Source organism: Panthera onca, chromosome D4 (assembly GCF_046562875.1).
Source record: "Panthera onca isolate mPanOnc1 chromosome D4, mPanOnc1 haplotype 2, whole genome shotgun sequence".
Lineage (NCBI taxonomy): Eukaryota > Metazoa > Chordata > Mammalia > Carnivora > Felidae > Panthera > Panthera onca.
Window position 1 is genome coordinate 30,973,671 of NC_138351.1, and position 27,623 is coordinate 31,001,293.

General features: G+C 41.4%; 1 protein-coding gene and 1 non-coding gene across 3 annotated transcripts in view; both read right to left on the minus strand.

Moving 5' to 3' along the window:
* Positions 1-3,897: 3,897 nt before the first annotated feature.
* Positions 3,898-27,623, minus strand: part of HSD17B3 (hydroxysteroid 17-beta dehydrogenase 3) — a 51,513-nt gene continuing 27,787 nt past the window's right edge. The window contains exons 3-11 of one of the 2 annotated variants that reach the window (XM_060609869.2): positions 23,875-23,950; positions 22,098-22,205; positions 20,718-20,785; positions 19,407-19,442; positions 16,265-16,299; positions 14,885-14,966; positions 14,168-14,233; positions 10,742-10,891; positions 3,898-6,849 (exon numbers count right to left, since the gene is read on the minus strand). In XM_060609869.2, coding sequence (XP_060465852.1) covers positions 6,751-6,849; positions 10,742-10,891; positions 14,168-14,233; positions 14,885-14,966; positions 16,265-16,299; positions 19,407-19,442; positions 20,718-20,785; positions 22,098-22,205; positions 23,875-23,950 — 720 coding nt within the window. In that variant the 3' untranslated portion in view covers positions 3,898-6,750. The remainder of the gene's footprint in view (positions 6,850-10,741; positions 10,892-14,167; positions 14,234-14,884; positions 14,967-16,264; positions 16,300-19,406; positions 19,443-20,717; positions 20,786-22,097; positions 22,206-23,874; positions 23,951-27,623) is intronic. The other variant, XM_060609870.2, reaches the window with a different exon arrangement.
* On the minus strand, positions 24,928-25,031 carry LOC132664007 (U6 spliceosomal RNA). Its single transcript, XR_009603379.1, has one exon. It is a non-coding gene; the product is annotated as a U6 spliceosomal RNA (small nuclear RNA).

The window sequence follows — 27,623 nt, forward strand, 5'->3', positions numbered from 1 at the left end:
CAAAAAGATGCACATACAAGGATATACATTTTTATAAGTTATTTATAAGATTTTAAAAGTCAAAAATACCTAAATGCAAAGCAAAAGGGGTCATAAAATAAATTATGTTTCGTCATAATGAATAAGTATTAAGTAACAACTGTAAATCACCTTTTGAATACTTATTAACACAAGGAAATCTCATGCTCTAATCTTGAGAAAGAGGAATAGAAAATCTGCATTTAGACATATATATGTGCAAGTGCACACACATACACACACACATACACATACAGAAAATTTATTTTAAAAATCCACAATCAGTGAACAATGGTTAATATTGGGTGGTGGGGTAAATGGTGATTTTTGTTTTCTTCTCTTTCTTCTATAGTTTCTGTATTTCCTACACTACAAAAATGTTTATAATCAGGAATTTGTTTTTTAAAGATTGAGAAAGAAAAATTATTTCCAAAACTGACTTAAAATGTATAAACTATAAGAGCTGAATTATGGAACATGTAGCCAAGCCTTCTAATTTTACTGATGATGTAACCAGAGCCCCAAGAGGCTCATTGTCAGCCATTTGTCTGTGTATGAACCTGAAATAGTCCTTTTCTCTTCTCTGGTCCTTTTCTTTCTCTCTTCATGAACTCCCTACTCACCTACACACACACACACACACACACACACACACACACAAACAGCACAAAAAAAATTGAGAGATAAACCTTAAGGGCATTATGTTAAGACAAATAAGTCAAACAGAGAAAGAGAAATACCATATGATCTTACTCATACATAGATCTAAAAAAAAAAAAAAGAAAGAAAGAAAAAAAAAAAAAAAACACCTGTGCTCATAGATACAGAGAACAGGGAGTGGGCAATATGTGTGAAGGTGGTCAAAAGTACAAACTTCCAGTTAGAAAATAAATAAGTCCTGAGGATGTAATATACAGCATGGTAACTGTAGTTAATGATACCATATCGCACATTTGAAAGTTGCTAAGAGAGTAGATCTTACTACAAGAAAAAAAAATTGTAAATATGTGTGATGATGGATGTTAACTAGATTTATTGTGATCATTTTGTAATATATACATATATCCAACCGTTATGCTGTACACCTGAAACCAATACAATGTTACATGTTAATTATATTTCAATTTTTTAAAAAACTAACAACAACAACAAAAAGATTTGAGGGATTTCTTTTCTCAAACTGGATCCTGTTCTAAAATTCCTACAGGATTAGATAGAAAGACCCACCAGTCTCCCTCCCAGCCCATTAGAGGGCAGTAGCAAGTCAGGCCAGGCTAAGACCTCAGCACAGTGGATAAATGACAGAGAGAATAAACATCATTTCTTGGCATCAGAAGCAGACAAACTTGATTAAAATCATGCTGACCCTGGGATGACCGTCTTCAACTTTCTTTGGCAAGCGTTAGCTTAAGGAGTCTTTTGAAGTGGGGCATTCTTGTTCCTATCCCACACGAGCAAGAAATGGATGATGCCCCAGGGAACTGCCCCAGTCACAGCTCCCAAGTTTTTTCAGAGCAGCAGCCCATAATCACCTCATTTTCCTGCTCCAAGTGTTGTCAGAGGGATTCTCCAGGCTTTGGCATCCTGGGAGGTAGCACAGATGGAAGGCTGGAAGAACACAGAGTGAATCCTTCCATCTAAATGACCAGCTGCCGATGCTGTTCTTTGGAGTTCCAAGCCCTCCAAACAAAAAGAAGAGAATCGGGCAAGAGACAAGAGCCTGGTACTGCTCAGCAGAAACAAAAGTTCAGAAAATTTGGCAAGCCTCCCTCTTCCCAAATGATTCCCAGGCAATGGTAAATTTGGAAAGTGGTCAGTGTTGAAATTGAGGCACATGGGCTTGGCTGCAAAGGCTGATGGCTCCTCTCTCTCCACAACGTGTGAAAGTGAAAAACACATTGTTGGAGGGAATAGTGTCCACCCCTTGCTCTTAAGCTCAGTTAAAGAACCTTATCCCAGGCAGGTAGGACTCTACTATAGTCTGGAAGATGACCCACATTCAAATCCCAGCCCTGCCACTCACTGGTCAGGTAAACCTGTGGGCATTTCTCAACTTTTTTTTTCTTCATTTCCCCACATGTAAAAGGAAAGTAATATTGATAGAAGATTATATTAATAGTTCCTACTTCCTAAGAATAAAGAGGATTTACATAGTCCTTGACTCATTATTAGTACTCAACAAATGACAGCTAGTTTCTAGTGTTAGTGGTTACAGGGATAAAATATAGAGCTTTTTCACTCCCATTTCAATCCAACATACTGAGGCCTTTGCTATGAAGAAATCTTCTCTTAAAGGCCCACAAAAAGCTTGTGAGACAATCAGTCATTCAAACCAACTCAGCACTAATACATTGGATAAACCCACATATTATAAAGCTAAAAACTATATCTAAAATCTGCCTCAGGTTGTATATACTGAAGTGCGTTTCTTTTCTCTTCTAAGCTGCCAGTTGTGGAAGTTCCTCCCCAAAGGCAAATTTGCTAGGATTTGATGTGAAGGCTTAGAAACAATGTCTATACTTTTAGAAGTTGCTGCATCAGTAGTTGAAATGCCAAGTAACTCCCCATCATTGATACATGTTAGGACAAACACTTACTGTAAGATTAATTAGTAAGGCTCATTGTATTTTCTAAAATGGTGACAACAATAGTTCCTGTTACACATGGTACTTCTCCCATCAGGAGGTAGGTTTGTGTTCCCTCCCACTGAATCTGGAAAGGGTTGGAATAATGTCATGTGACTTCAAGGCTAAGTCATATAAGACAGTATGGCTTTCTCTTAGTTTTCTTTTGAATGCTCATTCTTGGAACCCAGTCACCATGCTGTGAGTAAAACCAAGCAGAACATAGAGGAGACATGTGTAGGTTTCCATCTAGCAGCCCAGCTGTGGTCCCAGATAATAACTCCCATCAATTGCCAGACAAATAACTAAGCAATCATTCAGATGTTTCCAGCTTCAGAGGCTGACTCATTTCCAGCCTTTGAGTTTTCCCAGCTGAGCTCCTAGATATCATGGAGCAAACCAAACTATCCCATTGTGCCCTTTCTGACCCACGAAATCTGTGGCACAAGAAAATGGTGGTCATCTTATGCCACTAGGTTGGGGGATCACTTGTTATATGGCAATAATACCTAGAATAGCTAACAAGCATGGTTGTCTCACATTTAAGCAAGTGAGACTTTAATGTCTGTAAGATATCACCTACTTTGCTGAAATCTTGAATTCCACAATGAGATATTTATTCTTTGAGCTTAAAGTATTATCCCTTTTGAAACATAGAGAATAGACAGTAGCCCCAATTCAGGAGCCACCAACTATTAATGGTATGACTTTGAGAAAATCACTTAATATGTGGGTCTTATGTTGCATCTCTTTCCTCCAAATCTAATCTCTGTTCTTCCTCCAACCCCTGATCTGGTATCCCAGATTAACCTCACAAAATACATCAGTGAACTAGCTTCCAGTTAGATGTGACCAATAGCAGGCACCAGCAGGAGACCCAGAGAACAGCAGGGAAGTGAAGTTGAGGTATTTATTCTTGCAAAGGAAAAACACTCCTGTTTCTCCTCTCAACACTCTACTCCCAGTAATTCTGGTCACCAAATATGTGGAGAGGTTCCCACCCCAAGCAATTCTCAGACACCCACTCGGTGTCCTGTAATTTAACTCAATTCTGACACTCTTTACCTGAAGGGAGCATCAGATCCCACGGGTTAAAGGCTGTCCTATAACATTGCCCCCATTTTAGATGCCAATTGCAAATCCAGGTTATCACCTAAGCTTCTGACCAATTTAGTGGCTATAAAATGAAAGTGCCCATGACCCCTCCTCAGGTTCACTCATTTGCTGGAATGGCTCACAGAACTGAGGAAAGTAGTTTACTTACTAGATTGCCAGTTTATTATAAAAGAATACAACTCAGGAACAGCTGGATATAAGAGATACAGAGGGCAAGGTATATGGGAAAAAGCATGGAGCTTCCCTGCCCTCTCCAGGCATGCCACCTTCTTAGCACCTCCACATGTTCACCAACCTTAGAAGCTCTCCAAAACCCATAGTTTATAAAGCCTTAATTATGTAGGCACGATTGATTAAATCATTGGTCATTAGTGATTGAACTCAACCTCCACCCTCTCTCCCCTCCCCAAAGATTGTGGAGTAGGAATGAAAGTTCCAACCTTCTAATCACATGGTCAGTTCCTCTGGCAACCAGCTCCATCCTTAGGGGCTTTCCAAAAGTCACCTCATTAATATAAACTCAAGCATGTTTGAAAAGCGGCTTGTTACAAATAAAAATGACACACTTATTGCTCTTATCACCTGGGAAATTCCAAGGAATAGAGATGAAGATAACATATATTTATTATTAGAAATCACAATATCACAATCCTCTCTCCCTCTCTATGGGGTGGCCACAACTTGTCAGCTTCTCTCAGCCAAGGGTCACATCTCCTCTGAGACAGCGATCCTTACACTGTTCTTTCTCCAGCCCTCTCCTTCTTCCTCTCCCTTCCTCTGACCACCAGCCTCCTCTCTCTGTCTCTCTCATTGGGTCTGTAATTGCTCCCTTCCCAGCCCCTTCAGGCTTTGGGGTAATAAAAGCACCACTCTACTAACTCCGATGACTTCTCTATGGCCTCCCCACACATTTGCAAATAATTCCTCAAATTGATCAATCATGCCTTCAGTTTCAGAACTCTGAGTTTCTGATTCTTCATTGTCAAAAAGAGATTCAACCCACTCAGCTTCCTAGATCAGTCAAGATAATCAACTGAAAGTCTCAGCCAGGGCCAATAACAAAAAGAGAAAGCACACTGAGCATTTCAAACAGAAGGGATTGAGTAGAAGGAATTGGTAACACTAAATTCAGAAGGCTGAAAGGGCAAAAAGAGGATACTAGGTAACTCAGCTATTAGTGGCTGCAGGACTGGTAGAACCAGTGGAGGAGGTGGTGTTTCTAGGAACTGAGTGCTCCAAGGGGGAACCGCTGCCTGGTCAATGCCCAAACGGGGCATTGTGAAGGGTGGTAGTACATCCTTGCAGGCTGCTTCCTGGTTGGTGCTGAGTGTGGCTAACACTGTCCCCTCTGCAGAAGGATGGTAATAAGAGTGTGAATAGGAAGGAGTTTCCCTGGCCCTCCTACCTCCTTTTCTCTCCCAAATTGGCCTCCCATGAGCAGAATCTAATGCAAAACCAGCTGGCATAAGTGTCTTAAGACCAGAGTCTGAAACTTCCTAGCCCAGCATCATAGATCAGAGTATGAAAGGTGGGGCTTAGGACGGAAGACAACAAGTAAATAACCAATACATATGGGCACTGTAAAAACATTCTGTACTGTAGTTATTGTTACCCATAATTGAGAAAATTTAAGTAGGTATCTACACCTCAGAATGAATAACTTTTCCCAGTCTTTTCCCCAGAGCAGGCTTAGTAAAAGCTATGATATTACAGCCCATGATTTCCAACCTTACCAAGGTTTTAAATGTTCTATCTACCCTGTGCTTCCCCCAGAATATCAAAATGTCCCATAAATTCCAACCAAATCTCCCAGACTCCTTTTATAAATAGAGCAGCAATACATAAATTCTTTTTTCACACTACTAATGCCAATGATGGTCTCAGAAAAGATGAGTGCCACCAAGTGTCAGCAGCACCTAGAGCACGGTGATGTCATGGGGGTAACACTCTTGACCAAGGCCAGCCAAAACAGGGTTGCCTGCTGCTGTGCTCCTCCTCCAACTCCCTCAAGAGCTGATGGATAATAGTTCCCCAAAACACCATCTCCATGTGTTGACAAGTAAAGCCCTCAGCCCAGCACCCTTAAAGCTGGAGACTTACAAAAATTTCATTTCTGCAGGTATCAACTCCTGCATTAGAGTAATGGTTTTTAAACTATTTTTATCAATATATGCTTTTCTGTTTTATTTTTGTGAGCACAGCCTGACATAGAACCCCAAATATAAATAAAATAGATAAAGCTGGTTATGCATTAGTTGAAATGGGAGGGTCCCAGAAACTGGCCTGATGCAGCTGTTGCCTGCACAACCTTCCCCTAGAGTTTTCTGGGTCTCTAAAGAGCTCAGGTTGAGTGCTCTAGGACTAGAGCAGTCTTGGTAAAGTTTAGTAACTTCAGACATTCTTTTTTTTCCCTAAGTTTATTTAATTTGAGAGAGACAGAGAAAGTATGAGCAGAGGAGGGACAGAGAGAAAGGGAGAGAATCCAAGCAGACTCCACATGGTCAGGGCACAGAAGCTGACTTGGGGCTCAAACTCATAAAACTGAGAGATCATGACCTGAGCAGAAATCAAGAGTGGGACGTTTAACTGCCTGAGCCACCAAGGTGTCCCCTTCAGACTTTCTTTAACATAGCTATAAAGTAGCTTATAGGTATAATTGTTCTGAATATGCCAAGTATCAAAGGCTTTCTTCTCACCACATTTATGTTATAATCCCATGTAGAAATTCCTCTAGTTTCTCCTATAGACACTCCCATCTTCTCACACAGAAAGCCACAAAACCCCACTGCACAACACATTTTTACACTACAGCTTTTGCAAAGATCTCCAGACTCAAGTAAAATGGAAAAAAAAAGTTGTATTTTCAGTACTGTATTCATGACACAGCATCTCCAGCTTCAGAGGAGTGGCAGGTGCTGGTCTGCTCATAAGTTTTCTGCAGCCAACACGGAACTTGGAGAACAATGCTGGATGGAGCATCAGCCCACTTGGACTATATGGTGTTGGTATTGTGCTTGAGGTAGTCCATGTATTTCTTCTGGAATGTGCTGCTGTACAAAACCCAGGATGGGATCAGGTTCAGGAAGCTCCGCTTAAATAGACAAAAACATGAGTGTTTGGGGGGAAAAAAGAAGAGCAAACAAGTTACAACTAAACATCTCAGTTTATAGTCATTATCTTTAAAAATATTTTTCTTTTTTTTAAGTTTATTTATTTTGAGTGACAGACAGAAAGCATGAGCAGGGAAGGGGTAGAGAGAGGGAGAGAGAAGATCCCAAGCAGGATCCAAGCAATCAGCATGGAGCCCAACACAGCACTCAAACTCACAAATCATGAGATCATGATCTGAGCCAAAATCAAGAGTCAGACACTTAACCCATTGGGCCACCCAGGCGCCCCTAAAAATATCTTTCTGACTACTGAACTTAAGTCTCAAAATCTTTTAAGCATTTGCTAAAATTTAAAAATTTTGTAGCACTTTCTCAGCAAGCAAGATTTTCTCAGAAACCAAAACAATCACTTGTACAATCGGCCCAGAAGAAATTCTAAATTAAGAGAACTCTGTTCAGAACTCACCCCATACCCCTTTCTCCTTCTCTTAGTAAGCACTTCCTCTTCCTGGTGCCCAATCTCCCCAGTGTCTTCAGGTTCTTTTTACCAAGGTTCTACTAAAATGAGATTCCAGAAAACAGTCAGAAATGCTCTTATTACCTTACACAATGCCTGAGGCATAATAGGTGCTAAGCAAATACACAAATGCATAGATGAATTCACGAACAAAAGTCTGACACAGCAAGGTATAAATTACTAACACAGAGCATTTTCTTGGAAAAGGAGTAGGGTGTTTCAAGCCAAGGCATGAATGCTTAGTTGGCTGCATGTCAGGCATAGGCACAAGCATTGGAAGGCTTCTTGCCCTCAAATCATACCCATGTCCTATAAAACTGGTCCAGACCCCCATAAAAAATCATTTTGTCTACATTGTAATCTTGGGCATCCAACATTCCTGCTCCCCACTAAACAACAGGCCTTCAACCAGAGGAAGATGTGAGCTTTTCAGGGAGTGTTCATATTCTTCAGACAGCTCAGATTCTCAGACCATTGCATTAATTGAGATATTTCTAAGCAGGGGACCAAAGACAGCTTCTGGGAACCAAAGTAGAACTCTTCTTCCACCAACCAAGTCAATGAGTGAATGCAACTTCTTCCTCAAGGACTTCATCTTTCTCCCCTTTAGAGCTTTTTAATCTTACAGCAAAATCAAGCCCTTTCATTAGCTCTGCCTTAAACTAAATATTTTGGCTTAGTGAAGTCATCCATAAAGAAAATAAATGATTCCAGGTCCCTAGAAAATGTTCTAAAAGGTCCCTTCTTCCATCTCCATTGCTGTCTACCCCATACCAACCTAGAAGGATGGTATAGATGAAACCAGGAAAAGCATGACATTGAGCTAAAGTGGACTTAAACCCTAGCTTCACCATTACCAGTCAAGTGGCCTTAGGCATCTGATCTAGCTCTGAACTTAAGTTTCTTCAACTGTAAAACAAGATCCAAATGACCTACCTTACTAAATGATTAGGAGGATTAAGTGAGGTAACCTCAAGTACCACACAGACTCTACCTTAGAGATTCCATTCTAATGTCAGTTCCTGCCCTAAAACTCCTTGGGAGTAAAGAGCATGTTGTCTTTGCCTTGCCTTTTTGTAATGGAATGGTTTTTTGTTTACCAGTCGATTCTACTTGATTACTCATAACTTTAGATTCAACAATCTTTCTAAGTCCCGGCAAACACTAAATTGGCTTTAATGATTTGTGTGTTCTCCTTTGCTTTCTCTTTTACTTTGACAGGCACAAGGACTCTTTTGCCTAGTCTGTACTTGGCGTCTGTTTGCCAGAAGAGATCTGATCTGTTACATAAGAAATCAAAAGAGAGGAGCTCCTGTGTGGCTTAGTCAGGTAAACATCCAACTCTTGATGTCAGCTCAGGTCATGATCTCAGTTTGTGAGATCAAGCCCTTCATTGAGCTCTATGCTGAGAGTGCAGAGCCTGCTTGAGATTCTCTCTCTACCTCTCTCTCTCTCTCTCTCTATCTCTATCTCAAAACAAACAAACAAACAAGCAAACATTACCAAAAAAAGAAATCAAAAAAGAAAAGCCAAACATTTTTTTCAACTTTTGACATCTAGAATTGCATTATATAGCAAAACAACATCCCTGAAAGCCAGGCTATTGGCTCAAGAAAACATTTTCTAAATGCTGATGGATTCCATTAAAGACATCAACATCCCAGAGGATGTGTGTCCTTTGATATGTGTGTCCTCTGGGCTTAGGCTGGGTAGAGGGCTGGGGAACCAGGGGATTCAGATAAAGAATACGAAACTGTGTTAAATAAGTAAGGGTGGCACTGAAGGCAAAGGGGGAGATATGGAACATTATCTCAGCATGGTGAGGGAGGTGCTGACATTCGTTTATCCAGCATGAGTCAAGTCCATGTTGATGGTGATGTGGAAGTGAGAGCCAGAGCATGTTTATGAACCAAAGCTGCAGAAGGACTGCAGGGCTATGGCTGGATGAGGGAAGTAGCAGAGATTCAGAGGTCTGCAGTTATCAGCTGGCAGTTCACTGGCCAAGCCAAATGGACAGAAAGGGTCACCAAGCACCAGGTAGATGTGGGACATCAGCCACACACACTTAAGGACCAGCAGGAAATAGTGGAGATTTTTCTTCCCAATATCATCTCAGTGAGAGAGTCAGGAGAAAGGGATGCTCCCAGAAAGACTGAAAACTTTAAATAATAGACAAAAGCACATTTTCTAAATATGTAGTTTAGATTACCAGATCAAACTAAATTTAAACTCATTGTACATTTGTTTATCCACCACGCAGCAAGTGGTAATCTGGAGAAAGACCAGATCAGCAATAGGCAAAATAAATATCTAACGGTCTTTCTGCATGTCCACTTTGTAAAAGTGTGTGTTAAATTGGTGATTCTGCACACTGTTGGGGTTCTACAGTAAAAGTAGCAAGTAGTTCTCTAAGTCAATTCAGTATCTCTTGTAGAGTCTCTGTAAGTCCCAAGAGGTAATTGAATGCTTTGGGAAGATTTAGTGTATTCACCCATGAATCCTTCTAGCACCTGAGAGAGAAAGAGACAGTGGGGAGAAACCGAATTCCCATGGTAGAAAAGCACATGAGGCAGAGGAGAAAGTTGAAATATGAAGGGAAAGTATAGATCTGTCTAAAATGTGTTGGTGATACCAGCAACAGAACTGCCCTGACACTGTGTGTGTTTGTTTTCAGTATCAGCATGCAACAGTCAAATCTACCTGTGTTTCATGTTTGTGGTTGCTTCTAAAAGCAGCCTAGGGACAGTAGGAACTCCTCATACCGTATGCCACTGAATTTTATTCCCACATTTGGTGGAGTCCATGCTGTGCAAGAGCCAGCTTGTTCTTGCCCAAAAGAGCCAATCATGCACACTCTTAAATTCAAGTGCCATGACAACACAATGGTAGCTATAAACTCAGCCATGGGGGAGCTCTTAAACCATGGAAATCAGCAAACACTATAAATAAAGGTTTTGGGGTTTTTTTTTTCCTGGAAAGCCAGTTAGCTAAACATTTCCTAACACAGGGGGCCAGAGAAGACATTAGCAACCCCTTTCACCCCCACCCACGGAAGCTCCCTGTGTCTTGGTCTGCCCTTTCCAAGCACTCAGGAAGCCACCTTACTTTTTGAGGAAAGAAGTGAGGCAGCCAAGGGTGATATTTGCCAATTTTGGGATTATCTATGGTCTGAGCACCCAGGCCTCCAGCTTCTCCTCTTTGCCACATATGCTCTTTAACTGGCTATATTACTACTTAGTAGCATACCCTCTGCAGCACTAAAGGAAACGGTTGACTGTTCCAATAGCAAGGAAGAGCTCTGCTGGGGTTGCCTGCACACCTGCCTCTCTTGCTTTGAGAAAGAATTTATCAGTTACCAAGATTTCATGGATGAGGCAGCCACAGGTTTCGTCTCCAATCATGACATAATTCAGTGATTCTTTAACAAACTCATCAGCAGTCTTGGTTACCATGTTGGTGTTTAGATACTTTGTCATTGGGGTTGAAACAGCATAGGGGGTCAGCACCTACAATGGGAAATAAAGGCCATAACACAGGAGCAATCTGTCCACACCTGAGCAATTAACACTTATTTTAACCACCTCTTCATTTTCCAATTCTGTTCTTCCTGTAAAAAGTCTCGGGATCTTAACTGATAATGGAGCACTGAAAAGGCATAAACTGGCACAGAGCTGTGAATCAGAAAGGCTGGTTTCTGGTTTAACTTTATCACTAACTCAAGCTGAGACCTTAGCCACAACCATGTCAGGTGGTTCGAATGTACATGGGGTGACTGAGGACATGAGTTATCTCTTAGACATGGTGGCCAGATTTCAACAATAAAAATGTAGGACACTCAGTAAAATTTGAAATCCAGACAAACAAGGAAAAAGATTAAAGTATAATATGTCCCAAGTATTACATGACCTACACCTATACCAAAAAAGAAATTACTATTATCTGAAATTCACACTAAACTGGATGTCCTATATTTTATCTGGCAACATTGCCTGAGAAGTTTATTTCTAACACATACAGCCAAAGCTGGAGCAATGCAAAGCTCTCTGGATTCACACTTTCACGCTTCAGTTAGGAGCCAGGAGTGGCACATACCTGATGATCTTTCCTATTGTGGTAAGAAAAATAAACAATCACACATTGTGCCTTGCAAACTCAACACCATGTTTCCACCTGGGATCTCACCACACTGTGTCCTAGCATGAGATTTCATAATGGGGTTTCTTACTTTATTCCCAGACAGAGACCTCGGCATCTTTAGAAAGAAAAAAAAGATCCATGCTTGTTTTCTTGGTTTTATTTTTCCTCACATCACATTTTCTTCACATTGATGAGGGAGCATAAAGCATGTTGAGGGCAAGATACAAGCTAGCGCATGCATGCACACACACACACACACACACACACACACACGCACACCCTGTGGGATATGTGTGATATTCCTCAGGGATGCCAGGCTGCCCAAGAACAAAGGAAAGGAAAGAAAACAAATGGTTAACTGTAGAGATCACAGTTGTACAGGGCATGGGTCTCCATCAGTTTATAAATATCTTAGTAAAGTACAAGAAAAAGGCAATCTTATCAATAGCCTAATCTCCAGAAACCTATAGACTCAGTTTCCTGGAGCCCCAACATCATGCCTCCGTAGTGATGTGGGGAACAAAGGCAAGAAGGAAATGGCAAGTAAAATTAAATTTCCTTATAACCTGCAGCCAATTGACAAATACTTGAGACAAATACAGAGTATAACATTTCTCCAGAAACTCCCAACTGTCCTATGCTAATGCCTTACTACAGGAAAACAACCTTAATTTGACAATAGCCAGGCCTCCAGTATCTTTGAGTCCTCTTTAGCATATCAAAGTCCCTCTGGAGGCCTCCTTTTTGACTTTACCTCCCTCAACTCCATAGTATATAACCAGCTACTCTTCACAACCCCAGTGCAGCTCTTCCTGCCCATGGGTCCTGTCCCATGCTTTAATAAAATCACCTTTATGCACCAAAGACGTCTTCAAGAATTTTTTCTTGGCCATCGGCTCCAAACCCCCCCCCAAAAAAACTTAATCAATATCACACTTGAAATTGTGTTGTTTCATAACTGAATCTAATTATAAGTCGATCAATCCAACTGAATTTGTTCTCATGGAAATTAACAGTCATTAATTTGTATAACAGTTTTCTTCTAAAGATCTCAAAGTGTTACTCTTAGAGAAATATAAGAAGCGTGCATTCTTAAACCCAGTTTCCAGATAGAGAAATAACTGGGTTTGAGAACGCATGCTTCTTATATTTTTTGACCCAGAGCCCTTAATTATCAAAGCAAGATCTTCAGGAACTCCTCCCACTTTTTCTCTGGCATTTCAACTGACAATATCCAAGATGGCAGCTGCTCCATCTGCCTGGGTCCCTGCATGGCTACAATGAGTTAATCCTCTCTGCCAGCTTATAGTGAATGAGAAATAAATCTTTGCAGTTTGAGGCCAATGAGATTTTATGAGTTATTTTTTACTGCAGGAAACTTAGCCTATATGGGGTAGCACTGTTGCAAAAAGAATCTATCTTCAGCTGGGAGTTGGAGAATGGATAGGAGGGAGAAGTATCTGATAGGTGACAATTAAGTCCATCAGGGCAGAGAACAGAACTGTGGTCTAGTGACAGGGTTGTTATAATCATTCACCATGAAAGACAGTGCTATTTGCAAAGTTTGTACCATTAACTCATATCTGCCTATTGAATATGGCATATTGATATGCCTTTATCCTATAAGTGATTAATTTATAGGAACAACCATCTGAGATGTTCTCACCTGGGTATTTTAATTGAAAATCAGTATGTACAGCAATGATTTTACAGATTTAACTGTGAGTGTACCTTTTCATTTCTAATAGTATGTCTTAAAGCTTCTTCCCAAACAATAACAAAAAACCTCTGTAAACTGTTTATTCCAAGTTCCAGAAAGCAGTTAACTCTATTTTGCTGAGCCAAGCACGTATATGTCACTGACACCTCAAGAATCATACTGCACAGTCTGCTGATGGCTGTGACAACCCTCCTCTGTTTAAGGTTGGGACAAGGTCATCTCCACGATGGTTCTGCTGTTGTAGGTGAAAGAGGAAGCCAAGCACTTCTACTCTAACCGCTCAAGAACCAGGGTGGGGATCTTTGTGGCCCATCACAGATGAACAGCTCCCAGAGTACCTGCCACCGCTGCTACTCCCTTACCGCCACTGCTCACCCCAACCGTTGCTACCCCCCCCCCCACTGCCACTAGCCACCCTCCGACCGCGGCTACCTCCCACCACTACCCCCCCCCACTGCCACTACCCACTCTCCGACCGCCACTACACCCCTCGATGGCCACTACCCCCCAACAAATACTACCCCCTTCATAAATGCTACTCACCGCCCAACCGCCGCTACCCCCCAACCACCGCCTCTTTTCAATACAGATCTCTTGCCCGGTTTTCTTTTGCTTCTTCTCCACAATTCCTCCTGCCTAAACCTATCTCCTGCACCTGAGTCAGAGAGTAAAGGCTGGTCAGACAAGACCAAGACACTGTCATGATGCAGTGCTCACTCACCCTGCCCCATTTCCTCCTCCAGCACCTAGGGCAACTACGGTGGCAGCTGCCACTGCGAGGGTCACAGGAACTCACGTGGTGTCATCCAGACCCTCCCACCTGGCCATGCATGTGCCACCTGCCCTGCAGGAAGCAGTACCCCAGCTCCATGGGAATCCACACTTCCTAGCCCCAGTCCCACAGACTCAGAGCTGTTGACCTCACCTGGATAATGATTCCTTTCCTTTTATATTCTGCTTGCAGGGCTTTGGAAAACGTACACACAAAAGCCTGGAGCAAAAAGGAGAAAACACTTAAGGGGAGAGCTTGCTTTGTCCTCAGAGCCAACTTATTCAGATCTTAAAGGGACTGCAGGGAGCTGACCTGCTTTACCTTAAAATGCAGCAGTTTGTCTGATGGGAGTTAGGACTTCTTGGCCTGGGAAGAACTCCCTCAGTGAGCAGGAACATACATTTTGGGATTAATACATGCCTAGGGCCACTGCATATAGATGACCTTACCCAGAGAAGGCTCTCCCTTGTCTCAGTGCCAGGGAACACCCCCTCCTCTGAGGGTTTGGTTTTATGACTAGGGCATGGGCCACCTGGCTAGGCCTCCAGGACAGAAGAAAGACACAGTGCTACTTGCTGGCAGCAAAGGAGCAGGGCTATCAAGCAAGAGGCTGAGTGGGGCCTGGAGTCCCATGGGGACTGCGCTTGTCCAGCTGTGCTGCCTCAGGGCTTCATCAACCCATGGGCATCTGCTGACATGGTTCCCAGATGCCTGCTGATGAGCCCTGTACACAGAAGCCCCCTGTACATTTGCTCTCCAGGCAAATCTGTCCATCAGCTTGCCAGATGATCCAAAGTCCAAAGGAAAATGCCAGCTTGGAGAAACAAGAGCAGAAGGAGAAGGAAACTTGGACTGCATGCTGCTGCTCACCTTGGAAGCTGAATACATGGAGTAGAGTGGCCAGGGAAAGAGGGCCACCCCGGAAGAAATGTTCAAGATGAGCCCTTTCCGCCTAAAAATCAAAGAAGTAAAGTTCTGAATGTTTTGCTGCCTGATCACACACAGCTTGAGAAGAAAGAAAACAAAGGGGCTCCTGTGACCACTGGAAAAGTCCACCCTCTCTAGGCTGCTGTGTGCACTAAGTGTTCTCCCCAGAACCGTGAGTGGCCCTTTCCTATGGTGTAGACCCCAACACCATACAGTGATGTTACCCAACAGTCGTGACATCAAGGGCTTGTGACTCAAAACAGCGGCTCTGCTATGACAAACATCCCCCATCAAAATGCAGAGAACCAACTCCACTCAGACAAGACTCAGGAGAAAGGGGTCTTCTTTCTCAAATGTGACCACATAAGTTCAAGGCCCCTTCTGATTCATAGAGATGACCCAGGATAGGACAGATGTCAAATGCAGAATCCTTTCTTGGGTGGAATTTGACAGTCCATCATCTGTTCACACAGGAACCCATGCACAAGTCTCCAGGGTCCTTACTTAATCCTTTTGAAATTCAGTAACTTTAATCCTTCCCAGTTAGATGGATTCAATTCAGAAAAAAAAAGAAACTGCCAATTAGAATACAAGGCTAAGCCCCTTCTTCTAGGGAAGATAAAACTATCAACCATTTGTGTCTAATGAATACCACCTGAGAAAAGCCAGTTCCCAAAGGGGTGTTGTAATAGGGTAATAAAACCATGGACTAAGTAGAGACACCGATAGGTGGTGATTTTTACTACAAAATTTGAGAAATAACAAAAGATGGCTTTGATCTCAGGCCAACTTCTGAAGTTTCTTTTATGTTCAACATGAGTTAATCTTTTTAAAATTTTTTTTCAACATTATTTATTTTTGAGAGACAGAGTGTGAGCAGGGGAGGGGCAGAGAGAAAGGGAGAACACAGAATCCAAAGTAGGCTGTCAGCACAGAGCCCATCGTGGGGCTTGAACTCACAAACCATGAGATCATGACCTGAGCCGAAGTTGGAAGCTCAACCGACTGAGCCACCCAGGCACCCCAAGTTAATCTTTTTAATACAATGTGTGGGTGAAACCACTGTTCTCTTCCTCCCTCCAGTAGATGCCACATTTGACCTTCAAATAGGCTTATCTATTTGCAAAGCTGGCCTGGTGCAGAATGCTACATTTCCTGCTGCAATCACCATGTCTTTTCATCACAGTTTTTCCGTTGGTTAAAGCTGCAGCCAGATGAACCCTGTCCCCCCACCCTCCCTACCCTGTCCCTAGTCCCCAGGTCAGTTAACTGTCAGGCCAGGGAGGCCATGTTGTTCTGCACTTTTTCAAAAAAAGACTTTACCTTGATTCCATGTGTTTCAGAATTAGCTGTGTCATCTGTAAGAGGAAGGGTAGAATTAAGCCCTCTAACAAAGGAAGTTAGTAGCCAGTGGGTGGGGGCTTAGGGAAGCAGGTGCCAGAGGAAGTAGTAAAAAAGAGCTTTATCTCTCAGGTGGCCTTGAAAATCTGCTGACACTCGTTGGAGATGATTCTGGCAACACTAGAGTCTGAATAAAACCCACAAGAGGCAACCTAGACTAACGGCAAACTGTTAGAGGCTTCTGGTTTCTTCCCCATAAAGCTAGTCTTCCTGAAAAATGAGGGCAGTGAAAAATTATGGAAATTGGCTTCCAGCCATGGGATCAACACTGAAGTTCCCCAGATACTTTTCATTCTGGGAGACAGGCATAAGTAGGTGGGCCATCACAAACTTCACCCATGAGTTAGAAGTAGGAAGGACGTCAGGAAATCTAACAAGTATCTGTGAACGTCTCACATAAAAGGAATGAGATAGAGAAGTACATCTCTTCAATCCCACAGCAGCCAAGTAAGCAGCTCACAGGCGGACTGTGAAATAGCTCCATATACAGATCATGTCTATCTGTCCATTGGAATTACAGCAGTGTGAAGGAATCTGTTCCCTGTCCCAACTTGCCTGGCCCTGGAAGGGGTTTTTCCTACCAGTTCTGCAGCTTAAATGCCCCATTAAAAGAGCTTTTCATATCGTAATTATAAGGCACTCATTTTAAGAGTTAAGGAAGAGGCAGAGGCACCTGGGTGGCTCAGTTGAGTAGGTATCTAACTCTTTATTTCAGTTCAGGTCATAATCTCATCATTGTGAGAGCAAGCCAGCTTTCCACTGGTCATGGAGCCTACTTAAGATTCTCTCCCTCTCCCTCTGCTTCTCTCTCTCTCAGGAAAGAAAGAAAGAAAGAAAGAAAGAAAGAAAGAAAGAAAGAGGAAGGGAGAAAGGAAGGAAGGAAGGAAAGGGAGGGAGGGAGGGGCAAACCCACAGACTGAAATGTTCTCAAAAGTACAACTGAGTGGAATCAAGCATGTCTCTAGAAGAGGCTTGAGAAGAGAGGATCCAAACAGAAGGGGAGGGGCAGAGACATAAAGGAGACTGAAGACCAGAAGACAAATTTTGCCTATTTTTCTGTGTTGTCTGGGGCCCTACAGGAGCTTCTCAGTAGGCTCTATGCCTGCCACCATCCCTATATCATAGGTCAGGACTTTAATCCCAACCCTGAGGGCCTCCAGATAATGTTTTCACTGCTCTGGGGCAGCAGTGGGGGTGGAGTGGCAGTAGACTACTTCCTGAAAGTCTGGGTTTTGAGGGAGACAGGAGAAGCATGAGGACTAGATGATACCCTCATCTTCCCCTTGGCTCTCTCTCCCCTCCCCCTAAAGGGCACTATGGGAGCATGTTGGACAGCACCAGCATTTCTTCAAAGCCTCCCTACTGAAATCACTAGCCTTATTGGATGAATGATCCCAACAGAGAGATAACATTAGACTTTCTGCGTCTCTCTGTCTCAAAGCTCCTGATATTTACTCTCTTACCCCACCTTCCCTTCAGACTCATTCCCACATCCCTGCCCTTGACAGAGAACGCTACTATTTCCAGGTGGCTCCTTTGGGATGACTAAGTGATGCTAGTCATGCTTCCAACCAGTGTGACCAACTGAGGCATGGTGTTCTCAGAAAGCTAATCTGCAATTTGTTTTCTTTGCTATTTAAGGAAGTTAGTGTCTACCAATATATAAAAAATGTTTTAGCAAATCAAAGCATTTGTCTGCTAAAGGAGCCAGAAGGTTGTCAGATATATTTGGGAAACCTTGTGACCAAATGGACCAAGACTGCAAGATCAACGTATAAAATAACATGAAAGATTTTAGTGGTAAAGCTGCAGACAACAGTTGGACATTATAAAACTTACAATTACATCAGCTGGGGTTTCAAAACAACTATTGATTGCTCGGCTTACAAAGGATGTATGTACCAATAAAAACTGAGCACAACTACAAAACTTTTTACAGAAGAACCACCAATGGTGAACATAACTTTTTGTCCATTTTACATTGGTTTGCTCAGCCTCCATCTCCCTCCTTATACTGATAGCAACTTATTTTTCTTTGGGAAAGCAACCCTTCTCTGCCAGGCCATGTTATAAAAATGAGACTGGGCCCTCCTGTCCCTAATGCCGCTCCCCATGCCATGAAACCATGGATCGTACTGATTCACTGCTACAGTTCTACTGGACCTTCCAGAGCAGTCAGAAGGACTGTAATGTGCAGTTGTGAATGTTGTGTACTGGGCAAGGTGCCCAGCTGTGGGGGTGACTGTCAGCTGAAAGCCCAGGGTTCACTCACAAGCCATTAGGAGGGCTCTCCCCATTCAGAGTAAAGGGAAACATTGTGTTCACACAAAAGCATCATCTATCCATGCTTAAGCAGCACCTTTTCCCGAATCATCTGCTCTGAGGGGGTGCCTTTTTCTTATTCACACAAAGGCACAATATAGGACAGCTTTGTGATAGTCATGCCTGCAAATGCTTATGCAGTTGACTCTAATCAAAGAAAATGAGTGCTGAATGGCACCTGACACATCCCTTAGTCCAACATTCTTTCAAGAACAGATGAAGAATCTGAAGTTCAAGGGAGTTAAACCACATGGCCAACACTGTCCAACTAACTAGTAGCTGAGATAGGATCAGAATAAAGAAATCTTGAATTTCAATTCAACAAATATTTGTTGAATGTCAAAAGTCCAGAAAAATCCAAGCCAGGCCTGCTGTCATTTTTCAAACCAAGTGAGATTTCCTCCATTAACAAAGATGAAAATTAGAGGAAGGCACCATTTTTTTTCAAGTTACTCTGGAATCCTGAGAAACTTTCAATGTCTAATATGTTGAAGCCTAATATATCCTGACATGTGACAAAACTTGATGAAAAATGAGATTCAGACACTCTGGAGAATAAATTCATTACTGTATTTTCCTGATGAAAAGAGAGACAATTAAAAAAAACACAGCCTGGTCTCTCAATCAAGTGCAGTTCAGCTTCACAGAATTCTGCTTCTGCAGAAGAAAGCAGTTCTCCTGAGTTGCCAGATTCCAACAGCTACTACATTTTAAGCATTTAGCACAGATATTGACTACATACCTTCACTACTGAGGTGATGTTACAGTGGATGAGACTCTGTAATAAATAAAAACAACCATGAATTAGCTGGATGATTTGAGAAAATCTCTTGAGAGGCAGTCAGTGCTAAAGAACCATAAAATGGGCAAAAGGGTGGGTCTGAGCACTGCCCCTCACTCACTCCGCCTGGAAATGAGGTTCTTGATTGATGGTCACCAAGTATGCTCTAGAACTGGGGAGCACCTGACGTCCACTATGATTCTATAAGAATTGACCTTGAGTAAAAGTTAATTAAGAATTTCCTTCAAAATTTAGAGATTTTCCTTCAAAATACAGTTTTTCAAAGGAAGGTGGTTATTTTCCAGCTAAAGGAAGAGAGTTAGCATATGTGGGTTTAGAAGACAACAGCATAGCAAATAGAAAGGTTCTGGGCTACAGATGCCAGGTAAAGAAACTACTAGAATCACACAAGACAGACAGAAAGGAAAGGAGGGACATACAGAAGCAAGCACAAATGCAGACATAAGTAGAGAAACAAAAACAATAATGGATCATGGTTAATAGAGAGACACAGACTTGTGCCAAAAATAGGGATTTAGATGGGGTTAGATATGTGGCTAAGAGGGGAATTTTGCAAGAACATGCAGCAAAGTCCAAGCAATCTGGCATTATTTTTCCATGCAGTAGACTTGGGGATTAAATAGGACCACAGGCACACAATGACAGCTTGTTCAGAACGGGTATAACTACATGATTTTGAAAGTCAGGACCTGGAGAAAAGTCAGCAAATCATGTCTTCAAGGACTATTAAATGCGTAACAAATTCACTGATGACGTGCAATGGCAGCCATGGGTCTGGGTCAAGGTTGCCGGATGTACAACACCCCCAACCACAGAGTTTTGTGTCACAGACTTTCCTCACGCTGAAAGTTGAAAAAAATCTTATTGCCTGGAAAGACAATGAAAGCCAAAGAGCTGGCCTTCTCCCACTTATAACCACAGCTGTAAATGTGTTAGCCAACACAAAGTCCTCAAAGATTATAAAGCAGAACACAGAGCCCCAAGAGAATGGGACAGTGGGCAGGTAAGTTTTGGTGTGCAGAGAAGGAGGAAGATGTCTATATCCTAGAGATGGTCATGGAAAGTGGTGCCCTTGCCTGTGTGGCAAGTACTTAGGTGAAGAGAAAGGGAGAGCTACAGACATCCACCTGGAATACAGAATTTTGGCCAGACAGTCTCCCTTGTACCCTTTCCCAGGCCCTAGTGACTACCCAGCCAGGAGGCCCAGTCCCCAGTGAGAGGAAACCATCCACAGAAAGAGACCAGACCTACCTGGATTTCATCTGGTGTATCAAGGAAGTGGCTCGGGAGAAAGTTTGGAAGCATTCCGACATTGTTGACTGACAAAGGCAAAACAAAATGATGTCAGAGGAGCTGGTAGCAAGTGTTTATTAAAAGCCTTAAAAATGCTTATATTCAACCCCAGAAGTTTCTTCTCTTGGGAAGTTTCCCTGAGGAAACACATACAGAAAAAAAATTATGTTCAAGGCTGTTCTTTACAACATAATTTGATAACAGTGAGGAAATTGAAGGGGAAAACAATTGTCCAATAGTAGGAAGCACATCATATGGATCATGAGGCAGCCGTATGGCAGAATGCAATGCAGCCATTCAAAACTATGACTGCTTAGAAGTTTAAAGACATGGGGAAGCATTTGTGGTATATGGTTTTTAAAATTGTTACAAAAGAGTATGTAAATTTAATCCCAGCTTTGGAAATATGTGTGTATATGTCTGGAAGGACATGTACCAGAACATTATCTCAGGCTGTGGAGATATTAACCAATTTATGTGCTCATAGATTCTTTCTGGTTTTTCTGTAATAATGTGGTTTACATTTTTTATTAGTAAAAAATGTCTTTATTTTTAAAATTCAGCAGGAAGTTTAGAAATCAAATCTTCCTTCTGTGTACAATATAGAGACTGTGCTCTGTATCAGGTCATAAAATATCTTGTCTATAAGTCACCACAGAAAAAAAATAGTATCTTGTTTTCTGAATAAGAAAGTCAACTCTCAAATAAACATGCTCACTTGCTATTTCATGAATCAATCACAGCAATGTTTGTTTGCTAAACTAATTCTTTAGGCCAACGTTTGTTTGTTTGTTTGTTTGCTTGTTTGTTTGTTTGTTTGTTTGTTTTTGAGAGACAGAGAGAGTGAGAGAGAGACAGCATGAAGGGTGGGGGGAGGAGGGGCAGGGAGAAGGAAGAGAGAGAATACCAAGCAGGCTCCGAGCTGTCAGTGCAGAACCTGACACAGGGCTCAATCCCATGAACAGTGAGATCATGACCTGAAGAAATCAAGAGCTAACACTTAACCAACTGAGCCACCCAGGTGCCCCAAGGCCAATGTTTCTGAGATTCTGTCTTTCTGTCTAATATCAGTTATCAGTGGGGGAAAAAATCATTTTCATATTATAAAATATGGTTGGGAAGGTTGAAGTATCTTAGTTTCATACATCCAAAGCCATACATAAATGTGTTAATCCAATATGCCTCTTGAAAAATTGAATTGTAATATTTTGTTTAATGCTACAACTTAAAAGACAGTCATGGGTTAAGTTCAAGTTTACCACAGAATAATCAAGCATCACTAAGATAATTGTTTTACTAATGTATTATAATATGCTTTGCATTTTGCAATTTACTTACCTAAAATTCCAATTTCTAAGCCTTCAAGTTTTTCTCTAATGTGCTCGTAGATGTTGTCTTTGGTAAAATCTGCTTGTATAATCTTCACGCTACTCCCTGTGGTACACTCTGCATTAGAGACAACAGATATTCTTTAATGAACAGGAGTTCGAATCCCTCCCTTGCTCATGGACTTCTCCAATGCTCCTGGCACTACCTGAGCAGACCTTTAAGAGGATAAAACCATTATCCCAATTAGAAACACGAAAAAGTCCCCAATAAATGCTGGGACGTGCTAAAAGATTTGTGAGTGATGGTTTCTGGTGTTTCTGAGAGTTACTCTGATGACAAGTATATGCTCTAAAATAAATTTAATGCAATGGTTCTCAAAGTGGAGTTAGAAATTCTCAGGCTCCACCCTGCATGCCCTCCCAGTGACCCTGTTCATGCTCAAGGATGAGACCCCTGGTCTATAGGCCATAAGAGGATAGTGATATGTTGCCTCTCCTCAGTGTCAGGTCCCCGTGGCATAGACAGAGCAATCCTCTGCATTTGTCCAACATGGTAGTATTCATAAAGCATTTACACATATAATATCTTATTTTAAACCTCTCTACAACCTTGTAAAGTAGATATTACACCCATTGCTAAGAGGAGAAAACTAGGGCTCAGAGAAGCTAACTCGCCCCAAGACACCCACACTCTGCTCCCTCCAAGTCCATGCTCGCTCTGCTATTCCATGTGGACTTGGCTTTGTGCAGAAGCCTTCAGTGGATATAAAAGCAACAGGTAGAGTTCAGCAACTGCTTCCTGCTCAACTTTGGAGTTAAACGCAATATTTCTGGGACAAGTGATCTTGAGGCATAGTTTGGCAGGTGGGGGATGTTTTCAGGCCAAAGACACTTCTTGCTTTTCAAGGACAATAAAAAGCACATCTTAGCATTATGAGAGAAACACTGAAGGATATCCTAGTTTTGGTCAAAGTTACTTTTGATATCCAGACATGGAACAAAAGCAGAATTCATTGGTTGAAGGGCACTGAGCCTCCATAGTGTGATTGCCCAGCCCCACACTTCCCACCATCCCACACTATTCCAAATCTCCCCCAGAGACACAAGGCCATCCCCTGACAGCCTGTCACAGTCTTCACAAGTCTTCATAATTGAAGACTCATTCTTTTGAGGTAAGGATTTTACAAATTACTAAATTAATAATTATTAAAATAAAATACCTAAAAAGGGATATGATTACTATTAACTAACAACACCTTGCAGTGGATCATAATGATCAAATATTATAGTATAAATGCTGCCTCATAGAGTTGTACAGTGTACAGCTTTTACAACCATACATGGCAGCCCTGGATCAAATATTTTTTAAAAATATGATAACCACCAGCAAGGACTATCCCTCAACTCCCTGCAAGGAGCAGGGCACAGATACAGGGAAATGCCCAAACATAGATTCTGCTTTTGAAGGAAGTAGCAGAAGCAATAAAACAGCTGGGACCTCTGGATGAGCAGAACTAATTCGAGAGATGAAGACACTCCACCAAGGAGAGAGTAGACCTATGTGTGCATGTGTCTGTTCCTATTTCACCCAGCCCACAGAATCCCTGCTGAACTAATGCCACTTATGTCCTGCCCTTAACTTTGTAAAGTCAGCTCCCTGCAGAAGGACCAGTGCATCAGGCATCAGGAGCAGCCTTAGGAATGCTGACGGGGCCTCTACAGACAGAACCTACAGACTTGGTTGGTGGGCTCCACAAACATCTCCCTTATTTCTTTGGGTCACTCACCAATCTCCGCAGCAATGGCCTGTAGTTTTTTCAGTGTCCGGCTGATAAGCACAACATTGAGTCCTTGTCTTGCTAGCTGGGAATGGGGGTGGGAAAACTGAAAATGAGCAAGATGATAAGCAGATAGGGAAGTCGTGTTTTAAAGGTGAATTGGAACATCACCCACTTGGTCACAAGGTGATGTGCTTGCTTCTCCTGGGTTTAAATGTGCAGAATGTGACAAAGATTTCTGGATTATGAGCAAAACAGCCACATGGGGCCAAGCTATATGTGACATAATAATAGTTTATTTTTAGGTGTTTATTATGTGCCAAAAACTATTCTAAGAGCTTTTTTATTTAAAAAAATAAAAGACCCACAGACCCTTTTTTATTAAAAAAAAAAAAAAAACCCTCTGAATGCGCTCTCATCAGAAATGCCTGGGGCCAAATGTGTTTTGGAATTCAGAATTTAGAAGATTTTATAGTATAATTTATATAACAAGTATAGGGCAGTACCCCCTGTTTAAAAACTGTATTTCTGCAGCAACTCTTGAGCTGATTCCTATTCATAAGGACATTTTTCTCGTGGTTCACTTCACTCGGGCAATCACTGCACTTGGGCATGGGCATGGCCTGAGCCCTCTCTCTTGGCTCCCAGCAGGACAAAAAATAGAATAAGGAACCAGAGGGTAAATAGACGCTTCTCTGAGATCAGGGAGGAACTCTTCTTCAGAGTGGATAGTGCCTCAACTCCAAGGCTAAGTGGCAGTGCACAGAAGAGGTCCACATTAACGTGGCACAGGGGACAGGCAAACTCAGTATGCTGGGCGGTCCCAGACAGGTCGAGACTCCTCACACCTAAAACTGCTACTGTGAGAAAAGCTAGAGCTTTCCCTGAAGACAAAGGGAAAAACTAACATTTGTTTAAACCGAGACTGATAACATTTGAGTTAGTGACAAAAGGGCCTGTTAGTTGAAATCTTTCTCTATGGTTTTAATTAAGTTATTTATACCTTTATCTTTTATCTTAATTGTGGTAAAATGCATATAACATAAAATTTATCATCTTAACAAATATATGGAATGTTTCATGAATTTATGTGTCACCCTTGTGCGGGGCCATGCTAATCTTCTCTGTGTCGTTCTAGATTTAGTATATGTCTTGCAGAAGTAAGCACTGTGCCTTTATTTTCATAAGGAATTACAGATTATAGAAAATACATAAGCAGCTGAATTAAAGACTATAATATGTGATCTCCAATAGCCAACAACTCAATCTTCAAGCCAATGATCTCAAAATCACCCAGAGAGATGTCAAACACACACACACACACACACACACACACACACCCAATTCCCACCAAAACCATCCAAATAAAAATTTCAGTGTTTACATCTTTTTCTATTTTAATTTATTAAATTATCTATGCAATACACAAATACAATCTTATTGTAAAAGATGTCTCCAAAACCCCTATACACCCCTAGGCTCCTGCTGCTTACCTTTTTCTCTGCATCTACATACATATATAAGCACATACAGAAATAAACATTCATTTCACACTTTATAAATGGCATTATAAAGATTGTGTTTTTAAGCTGATGATGTGTCTTATTTCTAAGTATCCTATCTATCTCCACATCACTCCAGTTTCATAGTGTCCTGTAGTTCACTTTAGGGTGAGCACTGGAGTTATTTTTAAGTTTTCCCATTACCTATATTACCACAATGAATACCCTTCTATATAACTCTTCATATGTACAAGTGAATCAATTCCTAGAGTAGATAGTCAAGAAGTGGAATTGTATCAAAGGGTGCATGCTTCTAAAATTTTAACAGTGTTGCCAAAATACGGTGCCTTAAAACCATACCACCAAAAATACAACTATAGCTATTTCTTCACATTCTGTCCAGTATTTTATATTAGCAACCTTTTCAACTTTTCCCAATCTAATGGTCAAGAAATTATATCCTTATATTGTTTTAATTTGCATTTTTATAGTTATCAGTGGAGCTGAGCATTTTTTTTTTTTTTTTTGGACATTTGTATGAATTACTGGTGTGTACTCTTTTGCCCATTCTTCTACTGGGTTGTCAGTTTTAAATAAATTTTTAGGTGTTTTGTGGTTTTTTTCACATATTCTGAGTATTAATTATTTGCTTACTATATATTTAGTATTTTCTCCTTTATTTATGGCACCTTTACCATACATTATATATTAATTTTCATGTTATCGTTCGTAAATATTTTCTATGGCTTTTTAAAAACTTCCTTTATGAACTTCCATAACTCCAAGGATATATTTTCCTATAACCTTTTACACTATTTTTATATTTCCTGTTCGTTTATTTTTGAGAATAACCTGAGCGTGAAATCACCTAACATTATTTTTTGCAAGATGGGTGGCAATTTTCTTTACAAAAGTTTTGTATTTCTCCATTCTTTATACTTTTTTAGAGAGAGAGAAAATGGGGGAGAGTGCAAAGGGAGAGAGAGATAGGTAGAGAGAGAGAATCTTAACCAGGCTCCACAGTCAACACGGAGCCCGACACAGGGCTCAATCCCATGACCCTAGTATTGTGACTTGAGCCAAAATCAACCGACTGAGCCAGCCCAGGCATCCCTCCATTCTTTCTTGATTTAAAATGCCAACTTAGGGGCGCCTGGGGGGCTCAGTCGGTTGAGCGTCCGACTTCAGCTCGTGATCATGGTCATGGTCTCAGGTCATGATCTCGCAGTCTGTGAGTTCGAGCCCCGCATCGGGCTCTGTGCTGACAGCTCAGAGCCTGGAGGAAGCTTTGGATTCTGTCTCCCTCTCTCTCTGCCCCTCCCCCACTCATGCTCCATCTCTCACTCTCTGTCAAAAATAAATATTAAAAAAAATTTTTTTAAATGCCAAGTTAGTCATATGCCAAATTCTTACATGTCCGTGGGTCTATTCGTGATCTACCTGTTCTGTTTCACCAATTTGTTAGTCAATTTCTGTGCCAGTGCCATTTATGATTTAATCACAATCTTCTAATAGGCTTTGATATTTGATGTGTGAAAAAGCAAGTTCCTACCATTTATTGTTCTCTTTCAAAATGTTTTTATCTTCTTAGTTTAACTTTCCAAATAAATGATAAAATTGTCTAGTCAAGTATTATATTTAAATTAGAGAAATTTAGGGTAAATAATATTTTGAAATATTACGATATTTGCAGTAATCAGTTGTCTCATCCAGACATTTGGTATCCATTTGTCCTAATCCCATGTGTTCTTCTCAAAAATTTTAGAAGTGTCTTCACATAAATCTTGGACATTTTGTATTAGTTAACATAACATTAGCTCACATAACAGAGAACTCCAAAATTTCAGTGGTTTCACACAATGAAGTTTGGTTTTTGTCTTATAAACTCTTTTTCACATAGTCATTCAGGTCCCATGCTGAGAAAGTCTTTGCCATCTTCAACACTAGGTTTCTAAGATTGCCCTGGGTGTTGACACCCAGCCATGCAAGGATTAAGACAGAGAAGATACATCCCCTCCTTTAACCACATTGACCAAGAAGTGACACACATCATTCTGCCTGATTCCATTGGCCAAATTAGTCACATGGCCCCACTTTGGTGGAAAGGAGTCTGGGAAATGCCCTGGCTGGGCAGCCGCTTCTGGCTGTAAGTCTACACCATGGGGGAAAAAAGTAAGGATATGGGAGGACATTTAACTGTACCTGTCACCAATATCTTACATTTATTTGTTGCCATCATGAATTAAGTTATTATGG